This window comes from Argentina silus, assembly GCF_951799395.1.
Source record: "Argentina silus genome assembly, chromosome: 19".
NCBI classification, from domain to species: Eukaryota; Metazoa; Chordata; class Actinopteri; order Argentiniformes; family Argentinidae; genus Argentina; species Argentina silus.
This window is the reverse complement of record NC_139673.1, coordinates 6,514,339-6,535,645: the sequence shown is the minus strand read 5'-3', so window position 1 is coordinate 6,535,645 and position 21,307 is coordinate 6,514,339. Positions and strand designations below refer to the sequence as shown.

The 21,307-nt window shown below is 43.7% G+C and overlaps 1 protein-coding gene across 1 annotated transcript in view; it reads left to right on the top strand.

The window, feature by feature from the left end:
• tox3 (TOX high mobility group box family member 3) overlaps positions 1 to 20,697 on the top strand; it is a gene marked incomplete at its 5' end in the record, with an annotated part of 41,457 nt that extends 20,760 nt beyond the window's left edge. The window contains 6 exons of the mRNA XM_083691203.1: positions 2,675 to 2,743; positions 9,740 to 9,991; positions 16,761 to 17,021; positions 17,338 to 17,565; positions 17,944 to 18,024; positions 18,209 to 20,697. Coding sequence (XP_083547329.1) covers positions 2,675 to 2,743; positions 9,740 to 9,991; positions 16,761 to 17,021; positions 17,338 to 17,565; positions 17,944 to 18,024; positions 18,209 to 19,075 — 1,758 coding nt within the window. The 3' untranslated portion in view covers positions 19,076 to 20,697. The remainder of the gene's footprint in view (positions 1 to 2,674; positions 2,744 to 9,739; positions 9,992 to 16,760; positions 17,022 to 17,337; positions 17,566 to 17,943; positions 18,025 to 18,208) is intronic.
• Positions 20,698 to 21,307: the final 610 nt, after the last annotated feature.

Genomic DNA, 21,307 nt, shown 5'->3' with positions numbered 1-21,307 from the left:
ATTGGCCAAACTTCCACCAGTGGTAAAGAGCCGTTGCCAAAATGCATAGTGTTGTTCGGCCTCTAACGAGGCTGTTCCGTCTCTCATCCAACTCATCTCATCATTTTAATTACAGAGCGCTCATTGTCTGTGCTGACCCATTTTAGTGCGGGCCCTGCCGTCAGCTGCACGGTCCCTCCAATCACATTTAATTTCATCTGGCATTTGACTCAATCGGGCATGCCGTGAACATGAACATTTAAACGCGTTCCCCCCAAAATGAATTGAGAATAACAACAACAAGGTCCGTTCCCTTCCTCGCTCGGGCTAGGTGTCCACCGAGGCCCCGACCAAGCCCCTGCCACTAAAGAGCTTTTTAATGGTCAAGATTGATACTGGTGGCTGGGGACATTTGCTGTGGTGTTAGCCACAGAGAGAAAGAGAGTTCTCGGGGGAGATTCAGACCTGAGCTCAAAGGGCCGTGGAAACACATTAGAAACAAACCTCATGGAAAACGGAGCCCAGAGAATTAGCTTCTTGCCACTAATTGACACTCAACCTTCCCTGATCGTATAGACTACAGTCTCTACTGACGCTTTTTGTTTACCTGATGTAAGCATCTGGAGTTACAGTGTTTTTTGCCTTTAGCATTTGTTTGAACATGGATCTGATATTTACATATTCATGAGGGTGAGGTTCACCATGTGTTAGGAGCACAAACTAGAGAGGTGGTGCATGGTGGGTAATTGGATTGGAACTGGGTGATATGGACAGTGTTGATTAATTACCCAGAGCCTCGGCTAGACTGCTCAAAACTGCCTTCCTGGAGAAAAAAACGAAACGTACACTTTTCATAAATTTTCGCATTATATAGAAACCACATTAAAGGCCAACATAAAGCATTCAGATCCTTATGTCCCCCTCCGTCTTCCCAGAATGCTTAGGTAGCTCTGTCTTGCTCAAGAGCTATTGTTTGTCCAACCCCTAATGTCTTATTCACAAGCAAGGCAACACGCGGGGGGGGGGGGGGGGGGGGGGGGGGACAGGGCTGAGCTCCGAGAACACAACCCTATCTCTCTCCACATCAGCACAATGTTCCCTGTGTTTGAATAGAGAGGGATATCTCTGAGACTTCAATTTGTAATCTAAAAGAAGAAGGGGGACAGGGTAACACTTCACAGATAAGCCTCCCGTAAGGTTAATTACTACCCGGCTGCTTCTCAGAATGCCTTACGTACCCCGACCATGTCAGGTCTCAAAGTTACAGAGAGGGGTGGAGGTAGAGGGGTGTGTGTGTGTGTGTGTGTGTGTGTGTGTGTGTGTGTGTGTGTGTGTGTGTGTGTGTGTGTGTGTGTGTGTGTGTGTGTGTGTGTGTGTGTGTGTGTGTGTGTGTGTGTGTGTGCGCGCACTCACCTGCCCACGCATGTGTGTGTGTGGACCCAAGTTTGAAGCTCAGGTCCATTTTAGTGGGCCAGCTCCAGGTAAGAGGTCTAGCAAACGGGCTGGAGTGCTCAAACCACCTGCTTTGCCAACTGCTCGCGGGGCTTGTGGCTTCCCTTCTCATTGGTGCGTTACCCTGTTAACATTGCTGCTGATTCTCTCCTCTCTCTCCAGGGCATAGACTAATTAATGGATACCATTCGCAGTTGATTAGCCGCAGTTCTTTCGGTAATTACATTCGCATACTAACCACTCAGAAGAAAAGGAGGGGTAAAAAACAATAGTGTGAAAAATAAATGAATGCACTTCTCATTTCACTCTGATCTTAATTTGTTTCCACTATTGTTTGGCCCTCTGCTATGATAAGAAATCATTTTTTCCTCTCCACTACTATTTGAGTCGCTCTGCATTCATAATGTTCGGGAGAATGACTTTGTAATAAATACACAAAAGAGATTACTCCAGTGCTTTGTCGAAAACGGGGGGGTGAAACTGTCTCACGGAGCTTCATGAAGACGCAACACGCCATGGTTGGCTCTCCTTCCTCCCTGTGTAGGCTGGGGTTTGTGCAGCTCGGTCACAGAGAGGTGCATTGTGCTCCAGGGCCCAGCTGCTAGCCCATAATTCTTCATTCTGTGTCCCATTGTTCCTACCTGTCAGCATGCCTGTGTCTCAGAAGAAAGGAAGTGGCTGCCATTTTGCCAGGAGCCTGCGTGTGGATTTAGAGAGGGGGGGGGGGGGGGGGAGCATCATGCTATTTCTTACCAAAGCGCACATTTTTAGTAGCTCATCTACACTTAACCCCTCTCACAGGCCAAACCAAACCCAAGTCGTGCTGTCCTCTGTGATACTCTCCATCTTTTTTTGGTTCCCCAGCAACGTCCTCCCCCTTGGGTTACTTGAAGTTAATAACCTGCCACTGCATCTTGATACTTTGCTTTGTGATGCAAACCCATCCTTAATTGCCATCCCATAAGGGCATGAATAGCCAAGCCAGATTCTCATTACCTTGCACTGAATTGACTGAGCCTCTCCCAGGCCATCTTTGTGACAATGGGGCAATGTGGCAGAGCTCACTCACGCAAGGAGAGCAAAGGGGTAAACTCGACGTGTAAACACACAAACGCAAGTGACACTAATTGAACGGATGGATATCTACTGTGAAAGGAAATGTTACACTGGTTGATGTAGTGTAATGCTGATGTATGGGGGGCTCTAGGAAGTTTCTAACGGCCATCTTTGCTTCTCTTTGCAGTTCCAGAACAACAACAACTATATGAACATGGCGGAGGCCAATGGCGCCCTTCTTGCAGCTGGTGGTGATGTGAGTATCCTATCTCCTCTCCTCATCCTCATCTCATCTCCTCATCCTCATCTCCTCTCATCCATTCTCCTCTCCTCATCCATTCTCCTCTCCTCATCCTTTGTCCTCTCCTCATCCCTTCTCCTCTCCTCGTCCTTTCTCCTGTCCTCTCATTTGGACATGTTGACCCTATCATGAACAAGCCGAGGAATGCTGGGCGTCATATTAGCAGTGATATTTGATGCTTACTATTCATTCTTAATGCAGGATAGCTAAGATGCTAAGCTAGCATGAACCCGTGTTGGTGCTAAGATCAACCAAGTTTAATATAGAACTTCTGTGGTGTAACCATGTGGGTTCGGCGAGCCGTATGATGTGTGTCTGCCTTGACATCACTCAGCAAGCCAAAGGTGGCATCTCGTCACGAAAGTTTGGGACGTAAACACCTGTTCTCACTCTCGTTCAAAGACACGATCAAGGGGCCTTAGAAGATGCCAGCTCAATCACTCCGAGCATCACTCTCTTACCTGGCAGTTCTGATGCCTTGTATGTCATGTGACATTTTTATAGAGTAGAGAAGAGTCTGAACAATAACATTACATGTGCACTGTAGATCACATATAGACACATTGAGCAGGTTTGCAATAGTTGTGATCTGCTGTACGGAATCTCTGTCCCTCTCGGTGTGTTAAGATTGAACCGTGTGCTAAATATACCGGTATACTCCCCCCTACGCCCTCTCTCCTGCCCTGTCATTAGAGACAAGTGCACCAAAAATACCCGTCATCCTCAGTGGTTCAAACAGGGCTCATCTCATTCTATTCAACATAATGGTGTCTGAGGTCTGAGGGAAGAGAAGTCTGACCCAGCCTCTCAAACCCTGTACCACAGTATTGTCATAAAATAGAGGAAGATAGATGGATAATGTAGTCTTTGTTACGTTACCCATTTAACCCCCTTGCCAGGAAAGCTAAAGTTTCCGTCCCCATTAGCTCAGTGGCGGTGTTACAATGACATTCAAGCACAGGTAGTTACAGCAGGGTCTTTGAATTTGACCTCAAATTCACAGAGCCGACCGGACCACAAAAGCCGGAGATTTTGAACGGCGAAGTTTCATTTTCCCCCACATTTTCTCCAACTAGGTGCATCCTCTGATATCCAGGGGCTCCCCAGGCCCAGTACGGCGAGGCCACGCCAGCACAAGCTGTTCAGAGAGCATTCAGCCCCAGCTGTGAGGTCCCAGTGTGGCAGCGGCAGTGGTGGGGGCTGGGAGGACTTGATAGAACAGCCTAACTCATTTGCATTTTATCAAAAGGAACAACTGTTTCCAGTGTCACAGCGCAGATGGCATTGTACTTTAGCCCAGGTTTTTTTTTGTGTTTTTTTGGAAAGGAAAGAAAAAAAAGTGTAACCGCAGAGCTGAGATTTATTTTTTTATTTTCTAATGAAAACAGGATTGGAGTGGTGTGTGAAGTATTGTTTCTTGGAACCTGACCTGAAGAGAAATTAAAGTGACTTTCCACTTTGAGTCGTGTAATTTCACACTGAAATGAGTTTTTCTCTCCACTGTAACGCTATATTAATCTACTTAATGTGTCAGCCCTGGGCTCTGGGTGCAGTGGAAGGGAAGGCTTCTGTAACAGCACTAGCCAAAATGGATCTTGCTCCACGATGAACCAGTGGCTTTGACAGCAGCTAAATTTATACAAGCGCATTCACATAAGACATTGTTTTCAAATGGAACCAAAAGGTAATTGTTAGCTACAAAACATTCAGTCCTCTTGCAACTGTATGATTTGCAACAGTGGGATTATGAATCATCCTACCACCACTGAGTACTTTACTTACCGACAGTGTTTAACTCAGAATACATCAGGAAATAAACTGGAATGCTTATCCAGGGGGCTAGATAAAACAATCTTTGATATGTAGATGGCCGGTGTATTATTACCTCATGCACTTCCAGAATGAGATTAGATGACCTTGGTGTGTGCCTGCTAAAGCATGTACGTTCTCTACCAAGGAGCTTGACTACTCTCCTTAGGGAAAATGATACTGTACACCGGGATTCAGTTCCACTCAGCGGTATCACTTCTCCCTTTCAATCAAATTACAGAGGTGTAATGAACTATAAATATGTAGAAATGGATCTGAAAGGGGTAGAAAGTTGAAGTATGTTGATTGTGGGGCCACTGCTGATGTTGTCATTCGAGTAGCTGTGCTCTTTGCCTCTCTGATATTGGAAACTGGAGTTTCAATCCTGCCACTATTGATTCAGGGGCCTATTATATGCAGTAATTGCATGGTGCTGCCTTTAACAAGTCTTGGTTATTGCATCAGTGAATTGGATTACAACGTTTATTGAAAGACTGAAGATATTGCTTCAAAAGCTTTTTCTTGCTCCTGTCTTGATATTGAGAGAGCACCATACTGGGAGTAGAATATGAGATGGGGGGTGGAATATGAATGGGGGGGGGGGGGGGGTCCTGGATCCTGGATAGTTCATAGGAACGCATCAGATGGATCTTCCACATTAAATGCCTTGTGCATTTCCCTGAACATTTCCAATACTGTAATCCTTTCGTCTCAATTCTCATGGTCATTACTTATGCGAGTCAGTGTGTTTGCTGTAAACCTAATGGCCTTTTCACCAGGGGCGGTTTTAACATGGCCACTACATCATGATGCACTGTGGCTAGGAGCTTTCCCTGCACATCTGCTGAGACATGCTGGATAGATCTGGCCCTCTCTCTTACAAGCCCCTCTCAGCCCTTGTGCCATCGGACCCCCGCGCCTGCCAATGGAACGACCCGTCTCACACACACACACACACACACACACACACACACACACACACACACACCACACGCACACGCACACACACATACACATACAGTGCTGCTTGAAAGTTTGTGAACCCTACAGGGATGGTCATTATTTTTGTATAAAATATTTATTTTAAAATAGGGTTTATCTAAACCCTAATTCATAATAAAGACATTCCAAATAAAGTACACAAACAAAAAAATATGATATATTTTCATTGTTTATTTAACGAAAGTGGCTTATTTAACAAAAACTCAGATTTCATGTGTGCAAAAATATGTGAACCTCTTCAGTCAATAGCTTGTGGCACCTCCATTGATAACTTGGAGTAACGATAACTTGGAGTAAACGTCTCGTATAGCCACTAATCAGTCTCTGACATCTGTTTTGAGGGATTTTTGCTCACTCCTCCTTACAGAACTCCAACGCCAATTGAGTGAGGTTTGAGGGGTGTCTGTCATGAACTGCCCACTTCAGGTCCTGCCACAGCATCTCGATTGGATTTCAGAACTTTGACTTGGCCAATCCAAAACACAAATCTTCTTTCTCCTGAGCCATTCTTTGGTAGATTTGCTTGAATGCTTTGGGTCGTTGTCTTGTTGGAAGACCCATTTTCAGCCCAGCTTTAGCCCCTTGACTGATGGCTTGATGTTCTGTTCAAGAATCTCCTGGTATACCTCAGAATTCATGGTTCCCTTAATGATGTGGAGTCGTCCAGGTCCATAGGAGGAAAAGCAGCCCCAGATCTTGACATTCCCACCACCATGCTTCACTGTTAAGGTTCTTTTGGTGGTAGGCAGTGTTGGGTTTTCGCCAAACATAGTGGTTTTGATTGTGACCAAAAAGGTCAATTTTGGACTCATATGTCCAAAGAACGGACTTCCAGAAACCTTCAGGCTTGTCCAGGTGGTCTCTGGCAAAGTTAAGACGGGCAGTTTGGTTCTTTTTTGACAGCAGAGGCTTCTTCCTAGCAACCCTCCCATGAATGGCATTTCGATTCAGTGTTCTTCTTATCGTTGAAGCATACACAGTTACCTGAGATGCAGCAAGGGAGGTCTGCAAATCTCTAGATGTTATGTTTGGGTTGGCTTTTACCTGATTTATTATTTTTCTTGTGGCTCTTGGGGATATTTTGGAAGGGCGTCCACTTCTAGGCCGAGTTGCTGTCATGTTAAATGCTCTCCATTTGTAAATGATTTGCCTCACAGTGGACTGATGGAGCTCAAATCTGGTTGAGATGATTTTATAGCCTTCCCCAGACTGATGTGCTTTCACTACCCTCCTCCTGATGTCCTCTGAGGTCTCCTTTCGTCTTGGCATGTTGTGTTTTGCATTCACCTGTATGGGTAACACAAAACTGACCAGGTTTCTTATCTCTATTTATCAGAGTCCCGCCCAAACTCTTTCCTAAAGATCTCTCCTTTGATTAGTTCATTTGGTACCCAATTATTTACCCACCTGATTCTACTTACCTACTTGATTTAACCAATGCAACTTGGGGTTCACTTATTTTTGCACCTGCACTAAGTTCTTTATAATTTAGTTTTTCTACTACACGCTTGATTTCCTCTAAACCAACATATGGAATTGGTAAATATAAACCTCTTATGTTGGATAAAAAAGACTGGTTCTGATTAAATAAAGAATACATGGTAAAAACTAAAAAAATCTATAATTGCACAAGGGGTTCACATACTTTCAAGTAGCACTATACACACACACACACACACACACACACACACACACACACACACACACACACACACACACACACACACATCCATATACATGTGCACACACACCCCGTGCCAGCATCTGGCTTGGCACTTGGCTCTGCTGAGCTTTCAGAACAATTTAAATGGATAATCAGGCTGCTGATGTGAAGAAAGTGGATTGTGCATCTCTTAATCTGAGATCAGAGCCCCCCCTAAGCTGCTCCCGGTGCAGAATTAGGCAGGCTTTATGTGAAGTGACACCAGGCAGTGTGCGCGGCTGTAACCCACTCTTGGGCCTCCACCACCAGGCTTCTCCTAGTCTGGCACCTCTTCCCAGAGGAAGAGGCCCGACAGCTGACACCTTCCATACCCCCAGACGAGCCCTAAACTTCACGTCTCTATTTCCAGCTCCCCACTCGTGCAGATGTTAATTTGGATCATCATTAACAACGGGGAGATGAGACACAACCACGGTCTTTGATAGTGATCTCTCACTCCTCCCTCCCTCCCTCCCTCCACCTCCCTCCCTCCACCTCCACCAGTTTAGCAGAAACGAAATCCACCATTCCTGCCCTTCAAGGGCATGTCTGTGTTTATTGTAAAGGTCACAGTCACATTTGCTCTGTTTTACTATAAAAATGGAACTCACCTTAGCTCACCTTCATCCATGAAGGTTGTCTCAAATCTCCTGGTTGGTTCTTTAATTCAGGCCACCGTGGTCCAGCCTATAGGGCATCGCTGTTCACTGTGCTGGTTTAACTTACACACAGTCCTTGACCAAAGGAAACCTGCTTGCATCTACAAGTCATACCCGATGAGAAGGTCGTCATGTTTTTTTTTTTTCCATGAACCTCGTGAGGCCTGTGAAAGTGGCCAAACAAACAGACGGTCTTTTACTGCACGTCATTCTTCTCTAATGACAGGTTCGGATTTGGAATCGCGCCTGTGATGATCTTCCCCCTGATCACTTCCATGTGTCCCTGCAACAGTTCTCCGCTGTTGAGTCATGACACTCCCATTTTATTTATGTTTGAAACACTTTGTGTTTTGATTAGCTCGCGCTTAACTATTGTTTGGCATGAAGATGGAAAATGTTCCAGAGGTTGTTGTTTTTTCAGTGCAGTCTGGGAATACTGTAAAAGATGGTGATGGGGCCACAGTAAATGGTTTCTGTGTAAGATGCCTATAATTTGTCCTCGACTCAATCTATCCAACAACCAGAGCTGTGATGAACACCCTGTAGGCCCCATCAGATTGGAGAATTGCTTTAACAGCTGTGAAACAAGCATCAAAAAGTTCAGCAGTGGTATGAAACAGGGAAAAAAAGAGGAAGAGAACTCTATTGCCTCTGACACTGGAATTCATCAGTGCTTGTCAAGACAGCTGCCCTGAGTAGGCAATGAATTAGTTTCAAGTGTCTGTGTGCTAAAGCAAGCAAGAGGAACATTAATACACTCTAATCAAGGAGCTACGCTGGCATATTCCCTCTGCTGCCTTCCTTATGGTTTTTCATTGCCTGCTGGAGAGAGAGAGGTAGAGAGTGAGAGAGAGAAAGAGAGGTGGAGAGGGAGGGAGGGAGGGAGGGAGGGAGAGAGGGAGGAAGAGAGAATGTTGATTGACTTCCGTTCTGCCTTCAAGCTTGTCTGCTAACATGTGCATTAACAGTGATAGAACACTGACCCAAGGCAGGGAAAGATGTGTTTGAACTCGACTTAAAGCTTTGATATGATGGAGAGAGAAGTGCTGGAATTCCATGATACTAGTGCCTGTATCCAATTGTATCTGGATCTCGACCGAAATGTGGTCATTGTGGGTGAGCTTGAATACATTGGCCTTTTAGGAGACCGTCTGTTTAGATGAAGACAAGACCAGAGTAGGTGAGCAGTCCCATCTCCAAGAAGACCAAATAAGCAAATTAAGTGTGACCAAAAGCTTTAATTCAGAAGGGAGGGGGATTAGGCTGTTTGATGAGCAGATTTAAGGGTGCAAGCGAGGGGGAACAAAGAGAAACACTTCTGGCCATGCGTAATAATCTCTAAAAATGTTCTTTAAACCCATCTCTCTGTGACGTCTATTTTCCCTGCCCTTCAGCCCCAACATCTCCCATCCCTAAAGATTAAGGGCTTTTATCATGTATCCCCTCTCTCATGATTGCCGCTTGATATTTCCGTTTTTTTGCGTCTTCTTCTGCACTTGCACTCCTTTGCGCGGAGTGGGCTTTAATAGGTTTAGCTTTAGGAAATGTTACATCTCAGTGCATTTATAGACAATGGTGTATTACCACTCCACCTCATTTTTACTCCTCCTTTAAACAAAGTTTAATCCGAGAAAATAAGGTTTCGTGCAGGTACAGTATGAACCTACCATGGTTTAAGATGATATTTGGTTACTGATCTGATTCTATATACATGCACTTATTATCACACACTATGAACCCATTGATATGACAGTGTACCCCTTTCTCCCTTCTTCTCAGACGTTCCACACCCCCAGCCTGGGTGACGAAGAGTTTGAGATCCCCCCTATCACCCCCCCTCCAGAGACAGAGTCTGGGCTGGGCTTATCGGATGTGGACACACCTTTCCCAGGTCTCGCGAACCACCCATCCCAGCATAGGGGTCCCTTCACCCCCCAGTTCCCCCCTCAGAGCCTGGAGCTGCCCTCCATCACCATCTCACGCAACCTCATGGACCAGGAGGGCGTGTCCCTCAACAACGGCCTGCCAATGGTGAGTACAGCAACACTGAGGGAGGGGAGGAGGGGCTGGTAGAAGGGGAGGAAGGGCTAGGATAGCAGGGGCTATGATAGGATATATGCCATTTAGCTGACGCTTTTATCCAAAGCGACTTACATTGCAGTGAGTGCATACATTTTTCAGCATATATGGTCCCAGCGGGAATCAAACCCACAACCTAAGCGTTGTTAGCACCATGCTCTACCAACTGAGCCACAGAGGACCAGGAGGGGCTAGGATAGCAGAGGAGGAGGGGCTAGGATAGGAGGGGGGGGGGGGGTAATCACACCAACGGTATAGGAGACCCCAATGCAAAGTTTACAGCATCATCTGAGTACCTGGAGCGTAACCTTAGATCAGCCATTTCACAGAACAGTAGAGCACCATCCACAGAACAGTCTACTGTATACACCTCCTGTTGTTGATGCACCTGGCCCAGCATCTGGTCTGCTTTACAGACAGAGCTGGAGGTGCACTCTCACAATGAGCAATGGCCACCATAGCGCAAAGTCAAACACTGATTTTTATAAGATCAAACAATTATAGTAATATCTGTAATGGGAATGGATATGATATGTGCTATGAGCATTATAGTGCAATTTCCTTTTTTAACCCCCAGGGGGTAAAGGAAAACTGAAATTACATACAAATGGTTCAGAAAAAGTGTCTCTTGTTTGATGGGTCCATATGTAATTCGTGTTGGTTCCAGAACCCCATTGATTGTAAATGCTGATGCATCGTTCTGTCCACTGTCACATGATGTGTTGTTTGTTACCAGACCTTTACCCGTGGTTCTGAGTCTCAATGCCCTCAACCACATTGCTTTGTTCAGGTTCAGGTCCAGGTTGTGTATGTGTTAAATAACACCATGGTACTAGAATTAACCTCAAAGAGAAAAGTACTTAGTGGGGACTCAATGAATGGTTCTTAAGCTTAACCTTTCTGCCTGTGGATAATAAAAAAAATGGAAAGGAGGTCCCAGTAAACTCATCCTTCCTTTATGCTGATGACTTTATTTGCTGTAGATTTTAAGGTTGCTGATCGAAAGGATCATTCTCAAATGCCACAGACACAAAAATGCATTGAGGAGGAAAAATGGAAATGTCAGTAGTCTCACAGCACTCTTACAGCAATGTGGACCTCTTTTCGGGGAGGAAAGTACGCAAAATGCGTGTCATGAGGGGAAATATGATACAATCATATTGACGGTGAGTTTTGTTTTGTGAACCGCAAAAAATGTTTATCATTACATTGAAGTAAAGTGTCATGACCATATTAGCCATGCATTCATATGAAAATAGGTTTTAGACCCCCCACCCACCTTTCCCCCTCACATATGGTGAATCGGACTGATATTATGGATATTTATTTACATTCCAATATGGGCAGGCACTATAAACTTTTATAGCTTCTTCTCATTCCATGCTACTGGCATGTAAAATAATTGCAGCTTTTAAAATATCTGTGCCGCATAAGCGAACACCGGAAGGCTTTTGCCTAAAGAATTTTCATTTCATGGTCAGTTAAGCTTTCTACATCTGGTAGAAAACGGAACCTTGACACAATTACCGTTCTGACTGTTCTCACGACTTGGTAGAGGATTAGATTTGATTCTCAAACATTATTCCTCTTTAACACCATTTGCATGGCTCATGTCTCTGATTGTGAGGAGACTATTAAAACTGGGGGTAGAGAATGTGGTTTCTGCTCCTTGCCTTGTGGCATTGTCACTGCCACACTGCTCAGAATTTATCACTCATCACACATTGTACCAGAGGAGGGCTCGCGGTGGCCCTCCATTTTGTGAGCAAATGGGATTGATCCCCAAAAGTCCTGAACAGAGAGACAATGCTTTGAAAATTCCATTGATTTAGGTCATTGTCTTTGCTTTGAGAGAGGGGAAGCAAGAGTTTGATAAAAAAAATAAAATAACTATACTACTATATCATTCTCAGTGTAGGCTACTTCAAATAACAATTTCAACCAAGGTTCTTTTATTTGTGGTTTTGTCAATTGAAGTGACACTATAAGACAATATTAGGTTCACTGTTACCATAGTTTGTTATTCAATATGGCTGCAAGGACACACAAATAAACCATGCAATATTGCAATTACACTTTTTCAATGAGGCACAGTGTTCATATTCCCCAGACGGTTTCCTTTGTTTTCATCTGCTAGCTTTCTGACAGCAAATAATTTGTAACTGTGATAGCCTCTCCCAACAACATCAGAAACAAAACCGACGGGTGTACCTGTACTATTTCTCGAATTCCCCCTATGTAGTTTGCTTTGCCAAGTGTTCCACTAATTCCTTTCACCCTAATGCTCTGCGTATGTCTAGCAAATTGGCCACAGATGCTGTGCTTCTACAAAGGGAAAATACATTTCTCAGCTGTAGAAAATGCCTGGCAAGCCCTGAATCTGAAGTCATTATTTATTTAATCTGCTCTCCTAACAAGCTTCTGACTCTCATTTTTGTCTCCCAGCATGTGTCCTCTGGGTTTGTGATTGGGTCTCAATAGTGCCAAATAGTATTGGTGGTAGAGCTTCTGTTATGGCTTTATTCACCGTTCCCCTCACTCTCTCCCTACTGCAAAGCACCACCAGTCTGTGGGTGTTATTTCGAGAACCCTGGTTATCTATCTTCATCTTTCTACAGATTTAGGGCCTTTTTGCCCGTTGTAGGAACATAGGCATGGCTGTATGGATGGTCTTTTAAAAGGTCCCTACTGTAGGAGGTCATATCTTCATAATTGGGTAAGAAATAGTAGTATGAGTAGTTCAGTACATTGCTCCCCGTAGTAGTATATGCAATGGCTTATGTTGTAATGAGTACACAGTATTAGTTTAGTTTGGATTCATAATAGTTACCTTAAGAACAAAATTACTGATAAGACAAAATGCATAGAAGTGTTACTTCTTAGTGTTACTAATAGAGTAATACTTTAATCTACAGTTGTCTGCCACATACAACAGCCAGCAGTACCAAATAAGTAGTGAATTTGGGGCTGAAGAAGCCGTTTTTTCCTTGATTGTTTGTGTGATCAGATATACTCTGATGGTGTGAAGATTGTCTATGAATGTAATCCCGCCCGAATTTGACCGGTCACACAAACCACTGTCTTGAATAAAATGGAAAATACGGCCAGTGTTGCACTTAACCATGTATTTTTTTTACACTCTTCTCTTATCTCCCTTCCAAGCTGAGTAGCACTGACATCAGTTGTACATCAATTTCAGAGAGTGGATTTCCCTCCTTTTTCTCTCGTTTTTTTCTTTCACCAGACAGCTATTGTGACATATTGGGTCAGTCAGAAATGAAAGATATTCATGCAGGCATGCAATACTTGTAATGAAGTCTCAGCCTGACCTTCTGTGTGATTGATTCTGTAATTTGGTTTTCTCAGGCTGTGCTCGAAATGAAATGATATCATGTTGAACAAGTTTTAAATACCCAGAGTGCATCAGGAGAAATGGGTGGTGGGGTCGGGGGGTTTGGGGGTTTGGGGGGGGGGGGGGCGTTGTTTGCAACCCCCATGGCCAGATAAAGAAAGGGTGCGGAAAGCCAGAATTTGTTTTGTGGGAGGCAGAGGGGTTGGATTTGTTTTGGGGTGGGGGGGTTGGAGGTTGGGTGCCAGTGGATGGACAGCGTATGCACAGCAGAGAAACTGAGAAGTGTTTTGGAGAGTGTTCTCAGGAGAGAGAGAGAGAGAGAGGGGAGAAAAACAATTTATCTTCACGCTACTATAGCCTTTACAGGCATTCAAAATTCCATTTTTCTCATTTGGCTTAAGCACTGAGTTCTGCAGGTAGCCGAAAATGGGGGGGAGAGAAAATAAAATGATGTTCCCGTTTAAAAGCACAGTAAAGGAATATGTGCAGAGGACTGATAAACTATCTTTAATAGGACTGACCTTTCATGCTGGCGAAAGTAACTGGGGGATTCATCCGTATAATTACCATATAGATGATTTTACCTCTCTCCTGCAATGGAACATTTCCAAGAGCTCTGTCGTTGATTGAATGGAAATTGAACTTGTTAACATTCTTTTCAGTCTGTTACTGCTCACACAGTGCCACTGTTAATAAATTCCCCACCTCCCCAAAATTCTGATTCCAATATCTTCCAGAACAGACCCAAGGCTTCTTTTCATTGACATTGCTATTGAGATTTTTATCCCTGTACTTCTGAATGAGTAATATTGCATTTTTCAGTCCTGTTGCTATGTTTATTAGCTTGTGTGTTGTAGAAGGGTCTCGGCTATTGTTAGGTTTTTTATTGCATCTCATAGTTGTTGGGATGCTTTGATGCGGTGGAGAGTATACTGTGTATGTGGGGTTGATGCCAACAGCCATCTATCAAACAAGCCAATATGCTTGTGACAGGTTGACAGCTACACATAGCTTTCTGTGTATTTGCGGCTGGCTTTTTGAGCAAGGTTTTTATTATTTCTTTTAAAGGCATACATGTTGAGTGTCTCCATCTCAATATTTCCATCACAAAGCCTTATTGATTGGTTGATTGGAGAGTAGATTGCATAGACTCTGGGCACACACACACACACACACACACACACACAGACACACTAGTTGGATGGAGCCCCCATAGAGGAGGGGCTGGGCACATCTGGCCACTGTGCACTCAAGATAAGGACTTATTTGCAGATTTATGATGACTATCAAAATATCTATTGAGATGTCTGCTGTGACTGCAGACAATATTCTAATCAAAATGCAAATGAGCAGATGGAAGGACATAAATAAACAGACTTGTTGCATTCATAATCAAAGCCGCCGTATCTTAAAATTATGTATTTTCTTTCACACGAACTGGTATTAGCTAGCGCCCTTTTGATGTTAGATAACTGATTTGTTCAAATTAGGCATGTGCTTTGATATTTTCAACTGCTGTATCATCGCTAATGCTTTTTATGTTGATAAATTTAAGGTTAAAAAGCCTCAGAAAATGTTTCAGTTTATTTATTTACTCCCCTGTTTAAACTATCATACCCATGTGGTAATTCAGTGGCTTTGATGTGTATACTGTAGCCAGCTGGGATATGTGATATCATTATAACACTACTGGTGTACAATATTTCATCACAAACCAATTTACGTACCGTATGCTCTTTTGACACAAACAGAAAAAAACATCAATACAGATATAAATGAAACATGATATATTTTGATACAGTGGTATTTGAATAAATATACGGCAGGGCAGTTTTGGAAGAAAACACTATATTTTACACAAATTGCCCTGATGTGTCATTGCTCTAAGTGAAATTGCATCATTAGGATTGGGCAGAAGCGTTATTATACAGATGGCCATGGCTAATGAGCGCAGTGTGTGCATCTTTGATGTTCTCAATGAGCAGAGAGCACTCGGAGAGCCCTTGTGTGCTCAGTAATGGAGATGACAATGAGATTTTTACATCAAGTAGAACATTTTAGACTGGAGATATGTAAATCAAAGTCACTTACACAGGCTCCCTTTGTTGCACCGTTTATTCAAGAGGGAATTCAATGGTGCCATATTTGCAATATCAGAAAATATGTATTAAATTCCCCTTTCCTACTTTTGTGGAATGGCACTATGCACATGTAAATATTGAGTGCATTGTGCCTTGTAGATTGTATTCATGATAAGTAGACATGGCATATGAGAAAGAAGTGGATCGTGAATTCAATATGTTTGTGTCTGAGAAGGTGTTAGAATATTGTTTTGAAGACGAGGGTTCATGAGGTTCTTTCAATAAAGTCAGGTGTGTGGGTTTATGATGTGTTGATATTGGGAGAGATTGAGTTTGTGCTGCTGAATACCAGATGGATGTGCCCAGGGAGAACAAATCACCTTTGTGTTGTGTCTGGTTATTTTCTCCTCAATTCCTTGTCAGCACTGTTACTCTCTTGATCAGTCTTTTCTCTGAGAGACTGGCAGCCCCTGTAATGTCATCCTCAGTGCAATCAATGGAAACACTTCACCTCCACCTCTCTACAAAGAACTGTTTAAGACCTTAATGTTTTACCGAGGAAAATGCATTAAAATCATGAAGATGGTTTTAGTCTTTGCCCAGGATGGTAAAGAGGGAAAAAAATATCCACAACAACACTCAAGTCGTATCCCTTCAGCAAGTTGATTTATGGAGTTGATTATAGAGAAATATTTTTTTTTCACTCTTTGGCAGTCAAAGTATGATCTATGAAACCTGCCAGCAGATAGGATTTCATCTCTAAACATACTGAAGGTATGGTTCTGTGCTTCCATCAGTGACACGGGGGAAAGTTATAACCTTCAAAATGTCAGACTTCACAGAAAAGTACAGAATTTTTATTTGTGGGGCACTTAAATCCAAAGTGACTTGCAGGTAGTTATTGTGCATACAAATTGTGACTCCAACAATCTTTCTTTTTTCCCTGGCATTTGAGGTTATGTTCCCATCACAAGGGCACTGACTCAGATATCCACCAGGGACTGGGCAGTCAAAAGCTGTGCCACATATTTCCATACAATAGAGTGTTTTGAACCGTATCAATTGCACTGCACAACCATCTATTACTGGCAGATAAAGTTGGGTGCTCAGGTGTCAAGGTAATTCATCATGGCCGGTAATGGAGAAGTTAAACACCCAGGGCGATGCATCAGTTGATTTTGTGTGATCATATGACAATCTGAAGAAGAATGTGATGGGATGACCAGATACAGTCGTTTAAGGTGTTCCATGGTCCCTGATTTTTCCCTCTGTCTCTCCTGTGATTCAGAACATTGGACAAGGCCATCTTCGTCAGTACTCCCCCAACCCCGCCATGGTCATGAGATCTATTATCAGCATGAACAACCCTGGGATGATGTCACGGAACCAGCTGACCACCATCAACCAGTCCCAGCTCAGTGCCCAGTTGGGCCTCAACATGACAGGGCCCAACATCGCCCACACCTCACCCTCACCCCCGGCCAGCAAGTCTGCCACGCCATCGCCCTCCAGCTCCATCAACGAGGATGACCAGGATGATGGCAACAGGGTGAGTAATGACAAAGACGAACATGACACGATCAAAACAAACCGTTAGCTCTTAGCAACAAATGCAACACACTTGGGTTAACTTTTAAAGGAAATCGACCAGATTGATTAAGATTCACTTTTTTTTGTTCTAGCTTCAAAGCATGTTCACTTATTGAAATGAGTTGGGGCTGGTTGTGTTTGAAAAGTGTCACATACAGCACACAGTGCTTAAAACAGGCATAGCTCACCTGCTGCTACAATTCATTACTGAACCATTTGAATTGTATGCACAGTGTTCACATTGTCTAACTGAGATCCCTTGTGCCGTGTGGTAGGTCATTGGAGAAAAACGCCCAGCACCAGATGCCGGGAAGAAGCCTAAAACCCCCAAGAAGAAGAAGAAGAAGGATCCTAACGAGCCCTCGAAGCCTGTGTCAGCTTATGCTTTGTTCTTCAGAGACACCCAGGCGGCCATTAAGGGTCAGAACCCCAACGCCACATTCGGAGAGGTGTCCAAGATTGTAGCCTCCATGTGGGACGGCCTGGGAGAGGAACAGAAACAGGTAACAGATATATTTATTATTTTTGATGATTAAGAAGCCAACCACTTGATCATTAGCAATTAGCAGTTATGGCTCCCGGGGGATGATTAAAGTCAGATTGCATCTAGAAGTAAGAGGTTTTCTCCCTTTTCTACCTTTCTCCCAATCAATAATGGACTGTGAACAGCATGATTATGCATGATTATTGGGTTCTCGGTTTATAGATAAATAAGGCACCATTGCACAGATGCACAAGCCAGTGCACAGATACAAAGTAGACCGTTTTGGCACATTTCCATTTTTGCACCGCCTATGCCTCAGGGTAGAGGAAGCATCTCTCGAGAGAGTGATCCTTTGTTTGTCACCTGTCATTCACACCTGTCTCTCTTGTATTTGCAGACGTATAAAAGCAAAACAGAGGCTGCCAAAAAGGAGTATTTAAAAGCACTTGCTGCGTACCGCGCCAGCCTGGTTTCAAAGGTGAGACTTTGCTTTCCCTCATCGCTCAACAGACGTGTGAATTTGATAGTGACATGTGGCAAATTGAATATTCACATTTTCTGCAAAGCTCATCAGGTTCCCGCATCTTTACAAATTGCTGTCTGGAAATAACCCGTATCCAGCTTGACTTTGTTAACATGCAGTTTATTTTTTTCTCCTTCAGGCTGCGGCGGAGTCGGCGGAGGCTCAGACCATCCGCTCAGTGCAGCAGACCCTGGCCTGCACCAGCCTGTCCCCAGGCCTGGTGATGCCCTCGCCCCTCTCCCAGCACCCCACCATGTCCGCCGCTGCCCTGGCCCTCCAGCAGGGCCTTCCCCGGGCCATCGCCCCCAAGCCGCTGCAGATGAGGCTGGGAGGTGGTCAGATCGTGACCTCGGTGGCAGTGGCCCACCAGAACATGCCCAACGGCGTGCCGTCCCAGCTGATGAGCCAGATGGGCGCCGGCGGAGGAGGGGCCATGGTGGCCGGAGCCCAGTCCACCGCCGTGTCTCAGATGAGCCCGCCCATGCAGCCCGGGCAGCAGCCGCACAACATGCAGCAGATGCAGCAGCAGCAGATGCAGCAGCACCTGCAACACCATCAGATGCAGCAGCAGCAGATGCACCACCAGCAGATTCAGCAGCAGATGCAGCATCAGCATTTCCAGCACCACCTCCAGCAGCAGCTGCAGCAGCATCACATGCAGCAACAGCAGCAGCAGCAACAGCAGCAACAGCAGCAGCACATGCAGCAGCAGCAGCAACAGCAGCATCAGCAGCTCCAACACATGCAGATGCAGCTGCATCAGCAGCAAATGCAGCAGCTCCAGCAGCAGCAGCAGCAACAGCAGCAGCAGCAGCAGCAGCAGCAGCAGCAGCAGCAACAGCAACAGCATCAGTCCCAGTGTTCCCCACCACAGCACTCGCCCGGTACGCCCCATTCAGTGGGTGGCTCTGCATCCCTGGGCAGCCCCCAGCCGGCCCCGCAGCAGCCCCACCCCTCCCAAATCCAGGCCCACGCCCAGGTCCTGTCCCAGGTCAGCATCTACTGAGCCAAATGAAAATCTTATCTCAAAGAAGAGGAATAGAATAAAAGCATCGTTCCACGTTGCTTTTCTAAGTTGCACTTAAGAAGTGTGTAAGAATTAGAATGTTTTACAAAGAACTGTCCATTGTTATAGACGGATATGCATACACATGTAAAGGGGCAAATACCTTAGCTGGATTTTTGTCTATAAAATAGGCTGCGCGCTATGAGGAAAGTCGGTAGGCGGTTGGCCATTGATTGATTGTTTGTTTGTTTGTTTGTCGGTCTTTCTCTCAATCGTCAATTCAAAACTGACTTGGGGCACATTTGTGAAAAGACTGGTGTACCTTTCACAGGGAAATGCCCCTGTTTTTATTTAACGATGAAGCTTTATTTATGAGGTCAACGTTGTCAGTTCAGCCCAACTACTGGACACAGTGAATGGATTTCAACAGAGGCATTTCTGCAACTTCTCACCTCTGGCAGAGAACGCCTGAACTGAAAGACTTACTTACCGGTACAATACTGGATCCCAGTATAATCCACACATCAAAATGTCTGTTCCCACACTGGCCAGTATATTGTGAGACTTCTACCTTTTTCCCTTTTTTCTCTTCCCCTACATTCCTGCAGATGTAACTGTTTAACAATTTGCCGAAGGGAAATTTTCGATCAAATCATGCATTTCAAGTGATATCTGAGCGCATTCATCCCATGTCATGAAGGCACACAATATCTTGAGGAAGAAGGGAACTGAGAAATGACTTTGGGATGGGGACTACTGGATGGAGGAATGAACAGACAAAGAGACATAAACTGCCATAGACCATCATGTCATCATATGTCATCAAACTGTAACTGTAATGCTTTACGTTGTTTTGTAGAGTTTGGGGAAATCACACCTCCTCTTTCCAGTAAAATACTATAAAAGTTCATTTTGCTCTAAAGTGTGTAACTGGCACTCCAAAAAAAATCCTCCTTTTATATATTTGTTTTTACCTCAGATGTTTAACAATTAAATTATGTTTTTATTTTGTGTAATAAAGGGGATATTTTAAGGGTAAACGCAAATTCCAGGATCAAGGTTGATGGTTTCTTGATTGTTGTATTTTTACACTTCTCCTTGATACCACAAACTTATCAAAAGTAAAATGATAAAGAATTAGCAGAGCCATTTTGTTGCACTGTCAAAGCCAATTGAAAAGGCAATGGGGGTATTTTTGCCAGCTGTAATGAAATCCATGACAAGAGAAACGTTGTAAATTTTTCATATCACCTGTTGTAAAGTTTTAATATGTGAGGCTTTAATTAAAACATTGGTAAACGACCTGTGGATTGCTATATCACATAGTGCATTTCTGCTCTTTTATACTTTTTTATGAGTTATAATAGCAGCAATTAATTTGTTTGTATTTTGCTTACAGATAAAAACCAACTGCTTTTGAAAACTGTCCATAGAATAAATGCATTTCAGTATGAAATTCAACTTGTTTTGAGCTCTTAATAGGAAATTTAATTCAACATTTGAGTTTTGCTCGGCCATGAAATTAAAACAAAACCAGAGACATTCCATCACTAATATGATATTAGCCATAATTTTGTATGAAGTATTATATATTTCTTTGTGTCTCCTCCTTGTTTGAAATTAAAATAACAATCACAAATATTTATTTCAAGGAATCAGTTCATTTCAAAGATTATATTAGCCATAATTTTGTATGAAGTATTTCTTCATGTCTCCTTGTTAGCTATTGAAAATGAAAATAAATACATTGATAATTATTCCAAGTATTCAGTTCATTTCAAGATAGAAAAAGAGATTTGTATGTTTTTTATGGAGTAATTATATAAAAGTAAACTTTGTAGGGATATGCGACCTTCAATGTTGCCAACATTATAGTGTGTGCTGTTTCTCAGTGATTAAAATGGAATACCATTGTAATTGTGTGTCAAACAGTATTGAGACTGGACAAGGTTAGCATGTAACTAGTACTAGTTACTAGTCTCATTCTCACTGACCAGTGCTCTGGATTCTGACTCTTTCTTACTAGGCACAAATTGCTTCATTTCCAACATGTCCTTCGGGGGTTCTGAGCTTACTTGAACATGGTGAGTGGGGGAGGGCAGGGTAGCAAACAATAATTATCATACACAATAGGCAGTGAAGCTACTTGACAAGGGAATGCCTTTTTCTTGCAAGGCAAATGTGAAATCTAGACCTGAACAGACAACCTAAGAGAGAAAAATCTGTTTCCAT